This window comes from Polistes dominula, unplaced genomic scaffold (genome assembly GCF_049000335.1).
Source record: "Polistes dominula isolate Pdom_NZ unplaced genomic scaffold, Pdom_raw_medaka contig_23, whole genome shotgun sequence".
Classification (NCBI taxonomy): domain Eukaryota; kingdom Metazoa; phylum Arthropoda; class Insecta; order Hymenoptera; family Vespidae; genus Polistes; species Polistes dominula.
The window spans coordinates 1454256-1477306 of record NW_028300963.1 but is presented as its reverse complement, the minus strand read 5'-3'; the positions used below and the strand labels follow the sequence as shown (position 1 = coordinate 1477306).

General features: G+C 33.0%; 1 protein-coding gene across 3 annotated transcripts in view; it reads right to left on the bottom strand.

The window, feature by feature from the left end:
* Window positions 1-23051, bottom strand: part of LOC107065297 (protein bric-a-brac 1) — a 315949-nt gene that overhangs the window by 5489 nt on the left and 287409 nt on the right. For 2 of the 3 annotated variants that reach the window (XM_089172673.1, XM_015318863.2), the window contains 4 exons: window positions 9318-9381; window positions 1723-1903; window positions 484-569; window positions 131-370 (listed from right to left, as the gene is read on the bottom strand). In XM_089172673.1, the coding sequence (XP_089028799.1) occupies window positions 131-370; window positions 484-569; window positions 1723-1903; window positions 9318-9381 (571 nt within the window). The remainder of the gene's footprint in view (window positions 1-130; window positions 371-483; window positions 570-1722; window positions 1904-9317; window positions 9382-23051) is intronic. The other variant, XM_015318864.2, reaches the window with a different exon arrangement.

Below are 23051 nucleotides of genomic sequence, written 5' to 3'. Positions count from 1 at the left end.
AGCAACCTAAAAGTGTCAACTACCAAACCTCAAAAGAACAAAATTCTAACATTAACAAAAGAATAACGAAACAAACATAACGCTGACGAAATGACTTTCTTGCCAACCCAATATATTCCAAATAAAATACCTTGAGCAACAGCAGCCACCGCCGCAGCGGCAGCAGCCCCAGGACTGACTGCACCTTCCGGTCCATTGCAAGCTGCATAATTCGCCAAAGTCGGATACATCGTAGCTGGTTCTTCCTTAACAATATGAGGGGAATGACCGTCTCTAAAGACAACTGCTCGTATTACACCACGAATGTGTTCGTCCGGCCAAACGCCGAGTAAAATCCTTTGGGGTCGTCCTCTGCCCTTTGGCCGCAAATCTATGTTGATTAGAATCCAAGAAAAAACAAACAAAGACCAACGATTTATTGCAGATCAAAAAATGATGAAGTGACTCGTAAGAATAATTTAAAAAGGGTTAACAAACACTCACCGGCTCCTCCATCGGCACTAGGACCCAACATGTTGTGAACTCTGTTCGCGTACAGTACAAATGTCGGATAAGGGATGTCGTATTTTCTGCGAAAATAAAAAATATTATTCAATAAATATTATTATTATTATTATTATTATTATTATTATTATATCGAACGTTAATCGTGCTTAAAAAAATCCTATATTGGTTTATTGTTAACAAATTATTATTACTAAATGATTGCTCATAAAAGAACTGTTAATTTAAGGAGAGATAGAAGACAAAGAAAAAAAAAAGAAACTATGAAATCGAAGATATCATTAATTCAAATATCTACGACTTTATGTTAAAAAAGTAACTACATAACACATACATACATACACCAGATATATACATACATATACATATGTTATATATTCTCATGATCGATCATTCATTTTTATGAATTCAACTAACCTACTTTGAAGCAGTTAATTCCAAGAAATGACATATGTGTATACAGGCACACACCCACATATACACACGGAGATAGATATGGTAATATGTAATATGTACGAAGTCGTTCTGGCAAAACTATATTTTTTGTTTTCTTTTTTCCTCAACAAATTTCTCAGTTTCGAATTTGTATTATACGAGAGAAAGAGAGAAGGAGAGAAAACATAAGTTGTTTGGAATTCAAGGGACATATTACACACATAGGTGTGTGTACGTGTACAAGAAGAGGACATAAAACTTCTTTCTCTCTTGGACTCTTTCTTCGTTACTTGTTTACCGTTTTCTTTTTTTGTTTTTTCTTCCTTTTTTTACTACGGTGTTACGAGTAAGAATATTTGTATTCTAAAATATTATAGAGGTCAGCGTTTGCCATAACTTTTCGAAGAAATTAAATGGGTCAGTGTGTCAGAAGACATTTTCTAAGAAAATATTTAACATAAACCGTGTGTAGAAATCAATTTATTGTTTCTTTCTATCAAATGAACATACAGGTAACCCTCCTACAACACGGCATCCTATAACAGGGTTTCCTTTCAAAAAAAACCTTTGTACAACACTGTACTTTTACAGCCGTGGCAAGGCTTGCCGTTTTAAAGATACAATGTTGCGAAAAGTATTTCTAACCCCCTTCAGTCTTCTAACCCCCCTTTTTTGTACTGGCTTTTGGTCTCATACAACACGTTATTTTCTGGGAAACCTATATACCGTGTTATAGGAGGGTTACCTGTATTTCAAAAGAAATAAAGACAAATTGAAACTTGCCTCGCTGCTTGACTCAATGATAATCCTTCCTTGAGAACACTGAAGATCGCTTCCGCCATCGTTTCCGGTCTCCAGGATTTCAATGGGCCACGTTCACGGAAGCGTAGATTGTGGACCAAGCTCTGATTGGTGTTCCAACATTTTTGCCACATCGACTGCAGTTGATACTGGTAACTGTCTGCTAGTTAACGTCCCCCCGTGGAAAAAAAAAACAGAGAGAAAACAATTAGTCAATGGTTTTTTGTAAACGCCAAATAAATGTGTACATACATATACATATGCGTACACGTGAGTATGTGTTATATACGTGTACGTATATGTATAAAAAAACACCGCATAGATACATATATATATATATACAGAGATACTATAGTACTCTACAAATGGTATTACCACCATACCCACACACACACACATACATACATACACAGAGAGTAGCGAAACGTTTTAAAAAATTCCGATTTAATTTCGGAATTTTTCGTTCTCTTTATTTGTGCATTTTTTTTTGTTCCTTTTCTTTTCTCTTTCTCTCACTCACTCACTGACTCACTCACTCACTCACTCACTCATTCACTCACTCTCACCCTCACCCTCTTCTCTTTTTGTTGTTACGTATTAATTTCTACGCGTGTTCTCGTTTATGCTCGAAACAAAAGACAAAATAAAAAAACAAAAAAGAAAATAGAAAAAAAAAATTTATATGTATATATATATATATAAATACATAAAAAATTAACGCCCGCGCACACGTCAATAGAAACGACGACGTGGAAAAAAACCGACGTTGGTTATTTCCTTTTTTTATTTTCCCCCCCCTTTTTCTTTTCTTTTCTATTTTGTTTTTTTAATTTTTTTTTTTTTTTTTATAAATATAATTTTGTTTCGTTTTTTTTTTTTTTTCAATTTTTTTTTCTCTTTTTCTTTTTTTTTTTTTTTCAATTAATAGTCGATACTTTTTCGCCACGATCCCGATGTATGTATGTATGCTTCTCTTTCTCTCGCTTTTTTTTTTTTTTTTGTATACCTTTTACATTGTTTGTAGATTTGCCTGTAAAATGAGAAAACAATTCTTAAAAAAAAAAAAAAAAAAAAGAAAAAGATAGAAAATAGAAAATAGTTTTGTGCAAGGGTGCTTTTTTTCTTTTTTTTTAGGAATTATTATAATATAACTCGTTATAATTATTATTACATAATTTATCGATTGTATTGTCGTAGTTTATACAATCGTTTTACAAAAGTTGCGTTTTTCATTTATTACAAAAAACAAAGCGCAATCTTTTATAAAGAAATGATAAGAAAAAAAGAGAGGAAACTTATAATAATAATAATAATAATAATAATAATAATAATAATAATAATATTTAATATTAATATTAATATTAATAATTATAATCGGTAATAGTAAAATGTATAATAGTAAAAATAAAATAATAATAATAATAATAATAATAATAATAATAATAATAATAATAATAATAATAATAATAATAATAATAATAATGATTACTTAACATTAAATATTAATTGGACTATCGTAATTATTTTAATTATTGCATCATAACTTTTACCAACATTGCCTACGAAAATTCGAAGTCGTTTCGGGCTTTTCTTCTCTTTTCATTTTTTTCTTTCATTCTTTCTTTCTTTCTCTCTTACCTCTTTCTCTCTCTCTCTTACACTAACTCGACATTTATTCGAATTATTCGCTTAATTTTAATATAAACGAGTTTAAAATCAAGATTAATATTGGAAGAGGACACAGTTTAAATATTAAAAACCATTCATCACCCTGTCCTTCGTTAATTTCTTGTCAAGAGACGAATATTACAAAAAAGATGAAAAAAAAAAAAAAATAAAATAAAATAAAAAAGAAAAAGAATTAAAATAAAATAGAGAGGATGAAGAAGAAAAAAAAAATAAAAAAGAAGAAGAAGAAGAGAAAGAAGAAAAAAAGAAGAAAAAACAATTTTTCTTCGGTCAACTTGAATTATCAATTTGCGAAAAAATGAACGTTAGTGTATCTTCCGGAAGTTTGAAATGAATCGAACGATACTCATACATAATAGTAATAATTGAAATAATAATAATAATAATAATAATAATAATAATAATTATTCGCATACTTCATATACATAGTCTTTCATATACAATAAAACACAAACACATATAGAATCAGACAAACGTTTACAATCATTATATATAAGTACTTACGTACTTACACACACACACATACACACACACACACATCGTGATCATTTATATCGAGAGCAGCACCCAGTATGGCACGAATGGCCTTAATTCACAGCGATTATTTAATAGTTAAGTTATTGAGTTTAATTAAGCCTCCTTCAATTTGATGATTAATACAATTCATTGGAAATACGCTGGTATATACGCGCACGGCCATGTATATTTACACATATGCGTGTATAAGTAGTGTAACAAAGATAGAAAAAGGTTCCCTATAATAATCTTCTTTCTATCCTTAGAAAGTTTTCGTTTAACTGGATAAATTACAAATAAATTGTGAATTTAGGGGTGGTTGAAGGGTGGTGGTGGTCTCTCTGAGGAAGAAGAGGTGTGTAGTGGGTGGAAAAGAGGATGTTGGATGATAAAGTATGAGATAGAGTGTATTTTAAATACAATTCTTCTTCGAATATTTTTTTCCCTCCTCTTAACCCCCCTCCCCTCCCCCCTCACCTCATCCCTCCCTTTCCCTTCCCCCTTCTTTTCGTTCGCTTACTCCAAACGAATTATAACGAAAATGCGATAATTTCATCCGAATACGATTAGATTTTGTAAAACGAAGCAGTCTTCGTTAAAATTTCATGATCAATCGTCTCCTATTTCGTAGAAAATTTTCCTACAAACTTGTCTAGTCCTAGTCTAGACAAATATTTGGAAAAATATATCGCTTATGAGACGTATATTATTTTTATTTTTTTTTATTTTTTATTTTTATCTTTATATCTAAACTATTTAATCTAATTATTTGTCTATCCTATTTATTTCTATTTATTAATAATCTGTGTCTCTCATTCTCTCTCTCATGATTCTTTTTATTTTTATTTTTATTTTTATTTTTATTTTTTTTATAAATTACGCGTTACTACCAATTAGTAGAAAAGATAATAGAAAAATATAAAAAAAGATATGTAATGGAAAATTGTAAAATGAGAAATTAATTTAAAAATTTCTATTATCTTTTATATTTTTTTTATATACAAATTTTCTAACTGTTATATATTTATTTTTATTAATTTATAATTATTATATTTATTATTATTATTAATTGTAACATAAAAAATATTTTTATATCAAAATATAAAAGATAATAGAGAACATTTGTATATTGAATTGTTGATGAATAATATTTCAATTTGTTCAAAATTATTTTTCTATTTTTCTCAATCTACAACATGTGCTTTTCTTTTTCTATGAGTTTTTGTTACATAGACAATATCAATTATTATTATTATTATTATTATTATCATTATTAATTATAATATAACAAATATTTTTATATAAAAATATAAAAGATAATAGAGAACATTTGTATATTGAATTGTAGATGAATAATATTTCATTTGTTCAAAATTATTTTTCTATTTTTCTCAATCTACAAAATGTACTTTTCTTTTCTATAATTTTTTGTTACATAGAAAATCATTATTATTACTATTATTATTATTATTATTATTATATTTTTGTGTATGTTAAACGTTTTAATTATTGATTAAACATCGGATAATAATTAAGATTTATCCAATCGTATTTTTTTCAAATTTCAAACGAAGAAATGAAAGATATTTCATTATATACACAAATGCACGTCTAAATTCATTTTAATTGACTTTTACGTTAAATTAATAATAATAAGAATAACGTAACGTAATAATATGTAAAAAAAATATTGGACGATCTGGTAAATAGAGTATTTTTTTATCGCTATATGGAAAATGTTATAACTTTTGTTATGTCGTAAAAGAAAATGATATCATTTCTTTTTTTTTTGTTTACTCGTTATCACTTATGATGATGCATTCAAATATTACAATATTATCACGAATTTTAATATAATGATTAATTATTATTATACATCGATAATTAATAATCAATAATTAATATAAGCGTGTGAATTTTTTGTCTATAAGTTTATTACATCGATATTCATCATAGATCAATCATTTATTCTATTATTTTTCATTTATCCTAGGAAAAACAAAAGATCAGAAAAATTCATGTCTCATAAAAATAGAAATCTTTTTTTGTTTTTTTTTTTGTTTTTTTTTAATATCATCAATGTGTAAAATATTTCATGCATAAATTGTTAAATTATATACAATTGTTAAATCGCGTTCTTAAGAAAAAAAAAAAAAAAAAACAAATTCAAAATGGAATGCAATTGACATGTCTTTTATCGTTTGATTTTTCGGTGTATGTATAATTGATTAGATAACAAATTGTTTATAATTATCCATTGGAAGACGAGATAACGCAGAAGGCACGTGTATTATTAATAATTATTTTATTAAATCGCGTTATTTCTTTTCTTTTTGTTTTTTTTTTTTTTGTGTGTGAGAATGCGAATTAATTAATTCAACATTTGCATATAAAATAGAAATGTAGATTAATATAATATAATAATACAAAATCTGAGAATATATGTAAAAATACATAGAAATAATAAGATTTCAAGAACATATTTTTGTAATAATAATAACAATAATAATAGTAATAATAATAATAATAATCATAATAATAACTTTTTAATTAAATATTATTCAATTAAATTGTAAATGAAAAGTATCGTCAAATATTTATTATTTATATATTTGTTTTTTAAAATACCAAAAAAAAAAAAAAAATAAAACAAGATGTGATCACAAAAACTTAAAGTCACAGTTTTAAAATCAGTCTATCGTTGTATATATAAATTACATTTACAATCTAAAAAATAGTATATAATTAAAAAAAAAAGAAAGATGTAAGAAAAATAATTCGCATTCTCGATCGTCTCTCTCTCTCTCTCTCTCTTATTTTTTTTCATTTTTTAAATATTATTGCTATAGTGTTCGTCGTCGTCGTCGTCGTCATCGTTGTCGTTTTCGTCGTCGTCGCTCTCTATGACAATGATGACGATAATAATCATGATGACAAATATTTTCGGTCATTCGTTCTCATTTTCATCGTTGAAATATAAAGAAACAATGGAATGTTTTTTACAAAATGCCCACCACCAACGATAACCTATTAGTCCATTAAACGTAAATGTAGGATCGCGTTTTCGTCTTAACATTTCGACAAAGTTTAATATCACGTTAAGGGATTTTTTTCGTACGTCGATTGTAAGGACTAATGCTGATGTCGCAACAAAATTCAAGGACGGCCGTTTCCTCGCTCGAATTTAAACCAGCTTCCTCGAGTACCATCATCCTCTTCGATTTTCCAAGTATGTTGTCGTAGAGGGTGCCCTTAGGTATACCATATTTAGTTGATGCCTGTGTGAACCTCATCTTTTTGGGTAACCACAGCCTCGATAGCTTCTTGAAGATCATGCCGAGTCCACGTTGGTGCCTTCAGCTTCAGCAGGCTCGTATATTCAGCTAAAAAATAGTCATGCCATTTTCCGACTACCTTTTTTTATTATCTTTAACTATTCTCTAGTCTCTCTCTCCCTCTCTTTTTATAATTTCCTATCACCATTGACAACATATCTGCCTTTGTTTTTTTTCTTTCTCTCTTACGAGAAAACAAAATTAAGAAGAAGAAGAAGATTAACAACGATAAACAACAATGATCGGCGACTCGTTTTCGTTGGCTAAAAGAATCATTCAAATTTATAATATTATAATTTTTTTTTTTTTTTTTGTTAAGGATAATTAATAAGATGTCTTCACTCTTTTTCTAAAATCTAAGAGAAAGAGGAAGTTGATAAATTCAATTGGAGGAATAAATGGTTTCCTACGAAAAGGAGGTTTTAAAGAGAGGTTATTAATAATGAATAAAAACGCGAATATATCTGGTGATTTCAATGACCGCAATGACGAAGTTTTTCAATATTCTCGAGACGAGTTACGATGAGAGATAAATGAGAATATTAGTTTATTCTTTAAAGAATATTTTAATTGAACGACTCCATTTCTTTCTTTCGCAAAATGTAGATAATAAATCTTAACGAAAGATAAATATTTGAGTAAAATTTAAACGAAGATGAAGAAGAAGAATCGAAAAAACAAAAAAAACAAAAAATAGGAACATTGTGGTAGTAAAGAAAAATACACGCACGTTTGATCAAATCACGATTGAAATGTATAATAAAAAGGGAAATAAAAATCAATGAAAAAATATGGGACCAACCAATGAAAGTTTCTTTTTTCTTTGAACTACGAAGAAGAAGAAGACGAAAGGTACATTTTTCCTAAGAAATAATATTCCTCGTTGTTGTCAAGGAGGGGGTGGGGTGGGGGTGGGGGGAGGGCTTTTCGAATTGATTTGAGTCGCGTAACGGAGAGAGTAGTTCGAAGTTTCCGCGTTAGTAGTCGTCGTTCTCGTTGTACTCGATTTACCGTGAAACTCGAAAAGGAAAACTAGCCAGTCAGCCAGTCAGCCAGCCAGCCAACAAACCAACCAACCAACCAACCAACCCAGGGTCCCACGTGTACAAGCAAAACTCACGGTTACGTTTGCGAGCGTCACGAATTGTGAGAACGCGTTATCGCTGCTATTAAACCGATGCCCAGCGTCGTTTCGTCGTCTATCTAAATTGCTTTCTATATTAAAAGCAAAACGCATTCCACTCGCTTTATTATTGCCGGAGTAACGACACTTACTCCCCTTCTTTTCTCTCTCTTTCCACCGCCATTGCTAACCTTATGCATTTTCTTCCTTTTTTTTTTCCTGTTTTTTTTTTTCAAAAATAACCAAAAAACTTCGAGAACAGCACCTTTCTTTCTTTTTATTGCTACCCTTTTCTTTCCTTTCCCCCCTCTCTCATTTTTTTCTATTTTTATTTTTAACACGTTCCGTGCCAAGCCCTTTTTAACCTGACTTGTCATTCAGGTCATTTAATTGTGCTTGAACAAAATCAACCACATTACACATTTAATTATTAATTATTGTAAATGTAACAATTAAACAAACTCATGTGTTTTGTTCTATTATTGCATTATCAATATATTAATAGGAATATTTTTAATTTGTTATAAACATATATTTTGAGTGCATTAAATAAATATGTTTAATGATAAGTGTACCACCAGTGGTACACGTGGCAAGGAACGTGTTATAATTAGTGTGATAAAAATAATTTTAGATTTTTTTGTAAATTGTTCAAATTATTATTATTATTTACACGGTAAATCAAACGGTAGAAAAGTCAAAACAAAACAAAACCAAACCAAAACAAAACAAAACAAAACAAAAAATAAACAGAAAGAAGAGAAAGGAAATGAAATTAATTTGGCGAGCAACAATATGTTTTCCTGGAATTATTATTATTATAATTAATATGTTTACGGATGTTGGAGATTGGGGGATGTAGGTGAATTAATTAGACGTAGTTGACTCTGTGAGACATTCGGTAAGAAACTCACCTGCTAAACTGGAGGTGGAGGCACCACTGCCGAGCCAAGCGTGGGAGGATTCCAACAACTTGGCCTGAAACAAAGAAACAAAAAAATCCAAGTCATGAGTTTGTCCATCATTTTTCGTTTATATTCAAATCTTATTATTATATTATTGAGTATCATTTGTCGCATATGTAAATTGGGTTATTATAAACTAAACGGTGATCATTTGAATCATTTCGTTCAAAATAATTTCATCAAAATATTTCCTTCTTCCGAGTGAAGAAATAAAAAGCGGATATTCGAGTAAACGTCTATTAATTCTTAAGATTCCATTATAAATACCCCATCCCTTTCTTTTTTCTTATTCTCAAGCAAACAACAACCACGAAAATTTTTATCTCAACTTACACAAAAATATAACGGGAAATAATAATAAACGAAAAAAAAAAAACAAAAACAAAAACAAATTGAACCTACTCGAAAGGAAAGGAAAGGAAAGGAAAGGAAAGGAAAGAAAAGAAAGGTGTGTGTATATATATTTATCCACACTTTATATAAAAGCTTCATAACGAATGAAAATAAACCGAAGAATATAAAGTTAAATAAAAGTCTACCCTTACTCCTAAGTATTACTCCCTGGTACAATGAAAAGTAACGAAGATAAGAAGAAGAAGAAGAAGAAGAAGAAGAAGAAGAAGGAGGAAAATTTGAGAGAAAAGGTTCTATGAAACGAATAAGGATAGTCTAATACTAATAACCATCCTTATTCCCTTCTTTTAAGCTAAGAATCGCGAGATTTTATCTCTCAGTTTGACCAGAAGCAAGAAAGCAAAGCAAAGCAAAGCAAAGCAAAGTAAGCAAGTAAGTAAGCAAGCAAGCTACCTAGCTAGAACAAATTTTGGCGTCGATATCGTGAAAAGTAGAAGGAAGAAGTAGAAGAAGTAGTAGAAAAGGAATGGTTTGGAGAATCAGAATAGAAAGAGAAAGAAGAAGGAAGGAAGGAAGGAAGGGGGTGGAGATAGGGAAGAACAGAAAAGGAGGTGGAGGTTCTGCGCGCCTCCGCCGACAACTTTGCTAATATGTGAGGCTTTCTGGGCTTTTCCATGAAAAGGGGGTTGCGAGACGCAAGCGTCGAAAGCGCAAGACACACGCAAAGTTGCTTCATTTCGAAAGTTTCCCTCCGTACTCTCGCGGCGGTTTCGCGATTTCTGCAATAGGATTTCTCTTGCCCCCACCTCCTATACACTTTCTCTACCTTCTCTTTATATCTCCCCGGCGCTGCTCACAGTTGCATCAGTGGTCGTCGCGAAAAAAAGGGAGGGACTAACCACCTCATATATCCAAAAGCGTTTTTCAGGAGGAGTCCACTCGCACCCGACTTTTCAAATTAATTTTTAAGGGTTTCATCATCGACGCCGCTACTGCTACTGTTGTTCGCATTTTTCAGTGGTTTGATATAAACCACCACCATTACTACTACCATTGGTTAGCTCAGCCAGTCAGTGCACAGCAATTCAACGCCAATCGTGCCTTTCTTCTTCTTCTTCTTCTTCTTCTTTTACTCATTTTTTTTTCCTACTCTTCTTTTTCCATCATTGGGCTATCACCGTTTACTATATATAGCTATCGTTGCTTAGCTTTCTCCCTTTCTCTCTATTTCTATCTGTTTTCCTCAGAGAGAGAGAGAGAGAGAGAGAGGGAGAGAGGAAGATAAACGTGCAAGCAAGCAACGCGAAGCAGCTTCGGACCCACTCGAAGAAAAAGTTCTGTTGATCCACGAGTTTGTTGGGCCAACTAAAGGCTTTTTGTTTAAAACCGGCGAACCGGAGCGGAAATTTTTTCACCAAACTCTCTCTCTCTCTCTCTCAACCCCCTCCCCTCCCCTCATCACTATTTCTATCTCTATCTCTATCTATCATTTCCTTTCTTTTTCTCTATCTCTATCTGGAGTGCACTTGCCTCGGTTCAGTAAAATAAACCCCCTACCTATTTGTCTCGAAGGAGACTTGGAGTGGGGAAAAAGGGAATAACAAGAAGAAGAGGGTTTATAATACCTATAGATAGATAGGTAGATAGATCGAAGAATATGGATGAACTAAGGAGAGGAGGGGATGAGATATAAAAAAAGAAACTATTTCTCCCTTGAATAATTTAATTAATCGTGCGCGTAGCAAATTATTTTGCAAACAATGGACACCTTTTTTATTTATACTTGCAAACGTTGGGATTTTATATTATATTATATTTTTTTATTATAAATAATAATACGTTTATACTTATTATTACAAAAATAATCATAATAAGATACTTATCGAAAGAAAGTAACCAATACGGATAGAATAAAAAAAAAGTATCGTAGAGAAGGAGTAACTAAACGTATATTTCATAAATGCATGCATGCATATGCAATTCAAAGGTAACCGCGATTCTTCGCAAAGAGAGTATCTATCTCTTTCTCTCTTAGGTAAAATCGAGGGATGAGCGTAATTTCGAGAAACGACCACTACCGACGACGGCTGCACGCATCTCGAGTTAAACCACACAAAGAATTATCGAACAGACCGTAGCCGTTTCTGGCAACTGCATGTCGAAATGAAAGAGAGAGAGTGAGAGTGAGAGAGAGAGAGAGAGAGAGAGAGAAAGTGAACATCAGTGCAGTCGTAGTTCGGACGTGCAAGCCAGTAGTATATCGTGTCGCGTGCATTTTTCATTGTCTCGTGTCCCTGTGACGGTGCAGTCGAGAAATAGAAAAAGAAGGGTGGGATAGAAAGAGAGAAAGAGAAAGAATAACGTCGAAGAACGTACGACGTGCAGTCTGACGTGTGCATTGACGAGAAAATTGCAAGGGAGCTCGTGCACACACTCTTTCCTCCTCTCTCTTTCTCTTTCTCTTTCTCTATCGTCTTCTTCTTTTTCCCAGAATAATCGACCTCGTATATTATTTTCGGTTCTATGTCTTTTTCCTCATAGAGAGAAAGAAAAAGAAAGAAAGAAAGAGAGTGTTTGCTAGCATACCAAATTTCACTTTATTCCAACAATACTCGATACTTCTCTGATTTAAGAGATTTAACCCGTTAGAGAGTGCTATGGACGTATATATGCGTTTAGTAAAAATTACTAACCTTATCGCGATTCGAAGCATATTTATTATTATTATTATTATTAGTTGGCATTAGCAACTTGAAAGTTCATTGCCGCAAATACCAAATCCCCTCCTCTCCATTGTTGTTTATATTAATTAATTAAATTATATTCACAAAGAAAAACTTTAATTATAAAATATAATTTATTATTATAATCTAGTTAATAATAAATTATTCCGTTTTCTACAAAAGATTTTACTTAAAAGTATTCAACACTCAAAAGGGTTAAGAGATAAAGTTATATTTTTATTGGTAGTTTTTTTTGAGGAAAAATAATTCGAATAATTTATAAGATACTCGAATTCATTTGTACATTTAATGACATATTGATGAATGAATCAAAAGAAAAAGTAAGAAAATCAATGAAAAAAAAAAAAAAAAAAAAATGATCGAAGAAAAAGTTGAAAAGAATTCGCGTTGACGCGTCAGGGTTGCGTCAGGGTTGTAGAAAAAAAAAAAAGGGTGGCGACTTTGGGACGATGAACGCCAGCAATGACGGTGTAACGTGGGCACACGACTATGTGCCATCAGCCTGCTTTCTGTATGATGCATGCCGCTAATGGAAATGAGGCCTCCGAGCTTGCATATATCCCTTCTCTCTCTCTCTCTCTCTCTCTTGTTTCTTCCAACCCTCTCCCGTCCTTCTCTTCATCCTCTTCTTTCAACTAACTCACTCTTTCTTTCTTTCTTGCTTTCTTTAGTTTTTCTTTTTTTACTCCGACGTAAACGTCAAGCATAGTTTGCTCCTCTCATCGCTACTTCTTTTCCTCTCGCTTTCTTTCTCAGAGACTCGGCCTCGAGAAAACAGAGGAGGAGAAGGCATCCGTCGTACACGCTTGCTTGGTCGAAGAGGGTTCCTGAATTAAATATGGCCAAGCCAAGAGAAAGAGAAAGAGAGAGAGAAAGAGAGAGAGAAAGATACGTGTCTTCTATACGGAAAAGAGAAAGATTTTCCTCTCACTTTGATACTTCCATCGTTCTCTCTTTCTATTTTCCTTTTTTCTTTCTTTATTTCTCACTCTCTTATTTTCTTTATATACATACTTCTTCTTATTTTTCTCTCTCGTGCTCTCATATACCCATCCATCTTCTTCCTCTCATATGCTTTTACACCTGTTAATCGTCCTATATGTCACCGAATATTTTTCTTCCTTTTTTTTTGTTTGTTTTTTTTTTTCTAGTTCTTTTCTAAGATTGTTTTCTTTTACAAGTTCTGCGTTGTTATATTCATAGGATTCTGTTTCTTTTCTTTTTCTTTTCTTTTCTTTTTATAAATATCGAATACATGTGTATTTAATATTAACCCATTAATTGCTAAATTATTTTTGTTTTTTTTGTTTCAGAAATATTTATATTTTTTTAAAAGTCTTAAATAGGGATTGTGGCTGATTGCACGAAAAAAACTTATAATAAGAGACTATTACTTATTTCTTTTATTATTATCTTATACATAAAACATAGCTATTATTATGCCATTTTTTTTTTATACAGTCCACATAAAACCGAGTGGTGTACGTAAAATTCCAAAATCTCCAAATGGGGATTGTGGCAGTTAATGAGTTAAAAAGAGATTTAACGTCTTTTTAATATTAAATATATTTATATGTATTCAATATTTTTCAATATTTTGTGTTCTACTAGGATAAATATTAAAAAGAAAGGAAAAGAATTTATCGAATGATTTTTAGATTGATTGTCAAGGATTTTAGTAGGTGATGATAGTTGAAGTAAAAGTAATAGTAGTCGTTGTCGTCGTCGTCGTCGTCGTCGTCGTCGTCGTACTGGGGCTAATTCCTGCAAATATTTGCCGGGCAAGGATATAGGTGGGGGTTGGGGGGTGAACTACTGCTGCTGCTTCTGCTTCTGCTGCTGCTACTGCTGCTGCTTTAGCTTTAGCTTTTGCGAGAAAGAGTAAGAGAGTGAGAAAGTGAAAGAGGAAGGAAGCAACGAAGGAAGGAAGGAAGGAAGGAAGGAAGGAAGGAAGGAAGGAAGGAAGGTAGGAGATAGGCACAGGGATTTCAGTCAACACGACAATCCTCGACACCGTCGTCCTCGTCCTCGTCCTCGTCCTCGTGAGCGTCGCCATCGCGTCGCTCGTAGTTTCACGTAGCAGAATGCAGCGCCGCAGCAAATTTCTAATCAGATTAGCGCGGATTAGCAAAGTTCGTTTGTTCTAATGAAATTCGTCTAAATTAACGTCGGACGAAAGAGAGAACGGCGGCGTAGGCAACGGCAACGGCAACGGCAACGGTGGTGGTGGTGGATAGAAACGAGGGAGGAAAAGAGTGAGGGTGAAACGAAGGGAGGAATGAGGAAGGGTTGAGATAAAGGGGTAAAGCCAGCGGCACTACCAGCTAACAAGAGAGAGAGAGAGAGAGAGAGATACACAAATAGAGATAGAAAGAGAGATCGTTTATGTTCACTTACGACGTGTCCAGGAGAAACTTTTAGGCTCATCGACTCCTTTAATTGTATATATGTATCTTCTTCTGAACTTTAATTTGTTTAATTTAAAAAAGGCTAACTTCGTATATCGAGACGAGAGAGATACGATGTTTAATTAGAAATTATTAACGAATGATATTTCATATTATTTTCTTCGTTGTATTATAATGAACTTTTGACTTACAATTAAATCTGAAAAGTTTCGAATGGAAAAATAGCCGGTCTTGTGGTTTTATTCGTAACAAACGCGTTGGGTAGATTTTTATTGATCTTTTTTTTTCGTTTTTTTTTTGTTTTTTTCGGTTGCACGTTTGTTTATTATTATATCTTTTTTGCATTAAGATATAAGATGACAGTAAATTGATGCGATTATAATATGTCGTAACTTGGGTAATGGGGAAGCAGCTCGCGTATAACCCTTTTCCTACATTGGTAGGTAACTCGGGTAGAGTCCTAATGTTTAAACTAACGCGCGTATACCTACATACATATTACTCTCGAAACTCGTCATCTCCGGCTATTTATCTTTCGCGTTGACGCACACGTATACACAGGACGGACGACTCTACCGACACGAGAGCGCTCGAATAAATAGATTTATTTATTTACGATAAATTGATGCCGGCTGGCTTGTCTCCCCCGGAGGGAGACCACACGTAACGAATATACACACATGCATTGCACGCACGTACGTACGTACGTACGTATGCACGCATCCACATATGTCGCGTGTATTTGGTATATATAAAAGAACGGAGTGTATGCGAGAATGAGATAGAACTAAACTCGACGAGAATCGGATTGTTTCGCGTTTATATGGCGCGGTGTGCCAAGCTGATTTCGTTGCATTTCGTTATTACCAACTCCTCCTCGTCATTATTGCTTTAACAAATCATACGAGTGATTTCAATGGACAATATTTTGTCCACCTTCCTTTTTTGTATTCTTGTATTTTTTTATTTTTCATGTTCTTTTTGTCGTCGTCGTCGTCGTTGTCGTCATTAAAGAACTAACTCGATAGAGAGTTTCTATTTCCACTTAACTTTTTTACCATCCGATCGAACAAAGTGCGTATGCGAGATACAACAAAAAAAAAAAAAACAAAAAAGAAAAAAATCCTTTTTCCTTTCTCGGTAAAGCTGGCGGGCGCTTTTTCATTTTTCTCGTTGTTCCTTTTGTACCCCAATATATATATATATATATATATTTTTTTTTTATCTATGTGTTCGTGTACAAGTTATATATCGTGAAACGTTCTACAGGTAGCAGGACGCGGCCGTGCTCGTTTTGCTGTCGAAATCGATGCGCACGATGACATCGCCCGTGGCTTTTCTATGGACCATGCTAGAACGAGAGAGAAAGAGAGAAAGAGAGAACGAAGAGTGCAACGTTTGTTTTAACGCGTTGCTGATTGATATAACCGTCGGTGATATACATCCTTCCGAAGACTTTAATGCTCGCGTAAATGAAATAAATCGTTGTCTATGCGCGAGACGAACTCGTAAAATTTTGCTATCCTTTAGAGAGAGAGAGAGAGAGAAAGAAGAGAGGGAGAGATGCGTTACGAATTGTATGCGGAAACGTGATTTGTTTGAAAGGTAGAAAAAGACGTTTTCATCGAGAAAGACTAAATTTTAAAATGAGTTTTTTTTTTCTTCTTGTTGTTGTTGTTGTTGTTGACTTTTTTCACCATCTTCTTTTTTTAGTTTAAATTTCGAAAGAGATAGGAGATATCATCCATCATCCGTTTTATTTTTGCGTACAAATATAGATCGAGGGTGATAAATTTTCTTTCGAGAATGATTCGAATATTTTGATAATCACGTAATCAACAATTGAAACAAAACAAAAGGAAAAACATTAACCCTTTTTGGACGCGTGTCTATTCTCAGCCGCCAAAGCCTTTTTACCGTTCTGGTCGTATGTATAAATAATATGTATAAATAAATATATATATATATATATATTCTTATAAATAATATTAACCCCTTAAGTTTCACGTTTGAGTTAACTCGAGCGGCGTTGTATTACGTTGAGCCAAAATTGTTCCACTTAAGGGATTAATATTAATTTAATATAGCAATATTATTTATTTATTATATTATTATTTATAATATTATTTAATTTATTAACTTTATTACTATATATATATATAAATTAATTCCGATTACTACGACACCCATGTCCAAATTGAATACGTTCGAAAAATATTAAATTATTTCTCTTTCTCTCTCTCTTTCTCTTGTAAAGATCGCAAATAAAGACTTTGGTAATTTTGATGTTCCCTCGGCAATGACTCAACAACGATAAGAATATTCCAAGGGAAAACGAGGACGGTTCGTGTATATTTGCATTAGTACCGCGAAAAGCTTCTTTTCTTCCTTTATTTCTCTCCTTTTCCTTTCAAGCAACACTCAGCCTACCCCACTCTCTCTCTCTCTCTCTCTCTCTCTTTTTTCCTCTTATTGCTGGTCCTCTTCCTTCGTCGATCTCAACCTCCCGATGGGAGAACAAGGCTTCTTGGTATAAATACTTCTCGCTGTGTATTATCTCAATAGGGTTGAGTGCCCTCTCGATTCAAGTCGAATCTCCAACTACGCACCCACCACCATCCTTTCTCTTTCTCTTTCTTTCTTTCTTTCTTTCATTCTATCCATTTCATTCTTAGACCAAAGGAAAAAAAAATATCAAGATAAAGAATAAGGATATCTATGGGACGAATTTAGCGTGATTTATCGAGTCGATAGATCGTCCTTGTAGCAGAAGAAGAAAGAGGAGAGGAGGAGAAGGAGGAGGAGGAGGAGAGGGTTTAATATATATATAAGGAATGGATTATCCTTTGAATAATGTTCGAGGATGGGAGGTAAGCTGCGAGGCGCTGAACGTCGTCGACGACGTTGAACTCGTGCTCGGAGAAAGAACAGACACCCTACGTTTGTAGTCGGATAAAGATGGAGAGAAAGATAGATAAAGATAAATAGATAGATAGATAGATAGATAGAAGATACATGCATTTAGGTGTATCGGTAATAGTCGAGTTTTGTGCGCGTGTACGCACCACCCTCAACCCTCCACCCTCCAGCCTTCAGCCCACTATACTAGACGGGGCGTGTTCGTTGGTATGGGGTTAGGAATAGGTATAGAAACGAGCTATGTTGGGTGGTAAGCGAGGAGAAACGATAAGAGTGAGAGAGAAGGGTTGCAACGAGCTTGGGATGGAAGCAGTGTACGCGGATAGTACGATGTTAGCTCGCACGTATGTAGATAGAGTACTGAACTATGTATTAGAGTCGTGTACACCTACCATAGATATACCGGGGTTTGTATAGTACAAGATTTGCTGTTGGCGGACCTAGGTCTGAAATCCTGTACAATGGGTGTCCGCGAAATCCGTGCGTTCTCCTATCCGATCGAAATGATGCTTTACGATGTACAGCGAGAGAGAGAGAGAGAGAGAGAAAGAGAAAGAGAGTAGTATGTGTCTATGTGCTGTGTTTGCATGTATTTGCGTATGTTTGCTAGAGTGAGAGAGAAGAGACGTGAGACGTGAAGTTTAGTAGCCGGATTAAACTCATCCGACTAGGTGCGCATGGCTTTCGAGAAGGATGAAGTATACGTTTCTAGAAACTTTACAGAAAGAAAGAAAGAAAGAGAGTTCAATTTTGATCTTTGAACGATTTACTTGATTGCATAACGCATACCATTGGCCACAAGTTGTGCGAATTTTAGAAACATAGAGAATATTTTTAATAGAAAAGAAAATGAGAATGCTAAAGTAGATTTATTCGTGAAGAAAAAAATAGCATAATGTTTGTTTGTTATATGTTTTCGTGTATATATTTAGAGAGAACAGGAGAAAGAAGAGGTGCGAATAGAACAAAAAACAAAAAAAAAAAAAGGAGAAAGCTAATGGAATAACGTGTGCACGCAAATACAATAGGGAACGAATGTTAAAATGAAAAAAAAAAAAAAAAAGAAAAAAGAAAAAAAAGGGAGAAGAAGGAACGAGAATCTCGAGGCGTTGTAGAGAAAACGAGTGGCGGGTGAGCAGCCGTAAACCTTAAAATTTACGAAGTGATATACACACCAAACATCCGGCAGATATTTAAACTTCAGTTTCGTTAAACTCGACGATACGATAACGCGTGTTACTCCATTCGCTATTTTGAGCAGAACTTTGCTAATTTTTTTCTTTTAAAGAAGTGAGAGAGAGAGAGAGAGAGAGAGAGAGGAAGAACTAATAAATGAAAATAAATAAAATCAAAAGATTAATATTAATGAATAAATATCGGTGTAAAATAATTAGATCTTTGTTTTAACCCTTTTCGGACGTATTCAATTTGGACATGATGGGTGTCGTAGTGGTCGGAATTAATTTATATATATATATATATGTAATTTTATTATTATATATTATATTAAATATATTTTATTTATTATATATATATATATATATATATATATATAAAATTAGCACGGTTTCTTGTGTGGTGGTTCAGAGTGGACACGCGTCCGAAAAGGATTAAATGTGTGGTATTTGAAATCATAAATTAGGTAAAATAAAGTAAAACATCCCCCTCCCTCTCATGACATTTAAGATAATTATTACAACATTATAGCAGTGTAGTAGGGGTAATATATAATAGATGATTTTCCTTTTGTTAAATTATCCCAATGGGAATGGATAACAAAATAATAATAATTATATTATATAGAAGGAATGCGCATGATCATCGTGTTAGGTAAAAGAGAAAACATTGGCGCCAAAAGTATCGAGGGCTCGTAAATCACGACGATCGTCGAAGCATGCGCGTGGGTGGTCATGAAGGAGAAAACGAATGCGGAAAAAGGAAAAGAGAAAGAGAGAGAGGAAGAGAGAGAAATAGAGGGAAAATTAAGCTAAAAAGAAAGTTGACGAACTCGAAACGAACAGCTAGACGACGAGAAGAAAGTAAAAAAAAAAACGAGAGAGAGAGAGAGAGAGAGAGAGAGAGAGAGAGAGAAGACATTTACGTTCAACATTTTATAAGAGGTGGATCATCGTCTCGTAATCGAGGTATAATTTCATCCTATTCTATCTTTCTTTTTATTCTTTTTCTCATCGTCGTCAACATCGTCGTCGAGCATCATCGTCACTATCGTTTGTCGTCGTCGTCATAGTCATCGTGGCGTCGTCGTCGTCGTCGTCGTCGTAGTTGACGCGTGGGCTTGCATGAATCGTATTCGAATTATTGTAACCATTATTTTCCCGTCTAGAATCGCAAACTGGATAATACATTATTAATCTCGGTGAGACGGATGCATCTGTTCGTCGGCGAACAGGAACAGGGGGGGACCTGGGATTTCTAAATTCACCGACCGGGAGGACGTTGCCCTTTTCACGAAGTGGCTATTTATTTTTTAGCTCAACGAGATTCACGATTAAGGAAAAGTCTGTTCGTTTGGTTGAACCACAGGGTAGAGCTAGTTAGTAGCTTGGGTGGGGAAATAGAAAAAAAGTGAGAGAGAGAGAGAGAGAGAGAGAGAGAGAGAGAAAAATTGCAAAACGGACTTTGACTTTTTTCCGTTTGTGAGAAAGTAGGGAAGAAGGAGAAAAAGGGTAGAGGAAATGTGAGCTTTTAAAACAGGCAGCAGCAGGCGGCAGTAGAGTTGTACGCAGCAGCAACCCCCCAACTTCCGGATTTTCTTTTGAACTTGTTTTATTTCATAGAAAACAACAAACGTAGAAATTTATAAACGATTGATCGATCTGCCGATAAGAAAAACAAAAAATGCTCACATACGCATACACTCGCACATCGATCGGCCAATCGATCGTACAATCGATTATTATCGTATTCCTGTGTTCGTTAACGAGTACAGTTCGTTGAGCTTTGCGTTCAAGGCTGGGATTAAAACTGTCCGGCTGAATTGTTTACGCGAGTTTAGTAAATAGAAGCCCCAGTCTCGATGCGAGCGAGTTAGTCGAAAATGTTATCCGATGGATCTACTAACCTCGTTTAAATACGAATTTCAGCGTCCACTTGCGCACCACCGATCCCGTCGCTCGTCTTTGTTCTTCCGACCGAGGACAATTCGTTTTTACTATTAACCGTATATCGGAGAGTCTGTTACTTCGTTATACCATTAGAATGAAAGAGAGATAGGGAGAGAGAGAGAGAGAGAGAGAGGGAGAGAGGACAGATATGATACGGTTAAAATGGTTTCGATAGTTAATGCATTGAAATTATAATCGAGTCATATTACTAAATTACCACAATCGTATCACTTCGGATCTTTTATTTTTTGACTATTTTTATTACATATACAATATATTTATTACATAAAGTTTATTATTGTAAAATATGTTTTATCTATATCGTGTTTTTGAACCCTTTTAGCACTTTGAATGATATTTATTTCAATTTTGTTTTCAACAGATTCCAATGATTTTAAATATTTTTATATAAAATTGACTTTAATTGAAAACTATGATAATTTATTAAATATATTGTAAAAAGAACAAAATAATTGAAATAAAATGTCCATTTTATTTTCATTATTGTTATATTTTGTAATTTTCAAAGTTATGATATCTTTTGATGTAAAAATCGATGTCGAGTCACACTTGACATAGAAGTACAAAGGGTTGTTAAGACGTTTCATTATTATATACGTACGTTAAATATTGTTTTTATTTTGTTCGTCAATGTTTTTTAAGTATAATCGAGTTGGATAAAGAAAATATTGAAAAAACAAAAAACAAAAAAATCTATTCGACGCGATGTATTATAATCGATCGTAATTTAAATGAATGCGTAACTTATGAATAATAGAATTGATACGAATATTCGACTCGTACGATATTATAATTGTCAAAAAATAAAACATTTTTTTTTTTTTTTTTACATTAATAATTAATAATCATTCCAGGCTCTCACTCGCGATGAGGGAGAATAATAAATTCTACCGTTATTTATTTTTATTATTATTAATATTATTATTATAATTATTATTATTATATTATTTTTTTTTTTATTTTCTATAGCACTCTCGTACTTATACACATTTTATTTTATGAAGGCCTCATTTACATTTCATAAACTTGATTGTACTTTGAATAATAAAATATAATATAATAATGTAAAAATATAAATGTGAAATATAAAACCCGAGTGGAGTTTGATTATCAACTGCAGTAAAATATTTAAAGATATGTATGTATATATATATATACTACAATGTTTATAATTTTTCGGAGTTTTTATATTTAACAATATATAAGACAAAAATTCATTTGAACTCACCCCAATATAATCTGTTATTTACTCTATTGCACAAACCCCTACACACAGATTTTACGATACTTTAATACTACGGCCAAATGAAATATATAATAAATTAAGTATATACAAAATGAAATATAAGAACATAAATTAATTGTCATAAAAAGAAAATTTTAAATTATATATAAACAAAAAAAAGAAAAATGAAAAACAAGTTATCCAATATATATGCATTGCAAGTAGTTGTAAATATTAACGAGTCTCTTGATATTTGAAATGCAAAGAAGAAAAAGGGTAGGAAGGAAAAGAATAAATAAATAAATAAATAAATAAAAAAAAAATAATAAATAAATAAATAAAGATGACGAGATCTGTTAGCAATATAGTGTACTGGTATCGATCAGAAATAACACACTCTCTTAGGTTAAGCGCTAAAGGTAGTTCAGTTCGATTGCGTTTTCCGCGCTTCGACTCGAAGGGCTCTCGTAATTACCCTCGTTTTTTATCATTACGTCGCGAAAGCGCATCGATCGCCATCCGCACGCGACTCGACTCGTCTTTCCCTTTCCACGTGCAAGGGCGGAAGGGAAAGTCATTGGGACTAACGCGATTAACCCTCCGTATAACCCTCGAGAGAAAGAGAGAAAGAGAGAGAAAAGCATTTTTTTTCTTTTTTTCTTTTTTTTTTTTCTATCGATTTTCCTTACGATCCTCCTTCACTTTTTTTTTCTTTTTCTATTATTTTTTTTCTCTGTCTCTCTCTCTCTCTCTCTGTCTTTCTTTCTCAATGATACTTAACTGCGTACCTGTATAAAAATGATCGAATAATTACCTAATAGGAAAATATGTACGTATATACGAATCTTATTAAATAAATCAATTCGTTCTCTTGTGTTTCTCGTTAA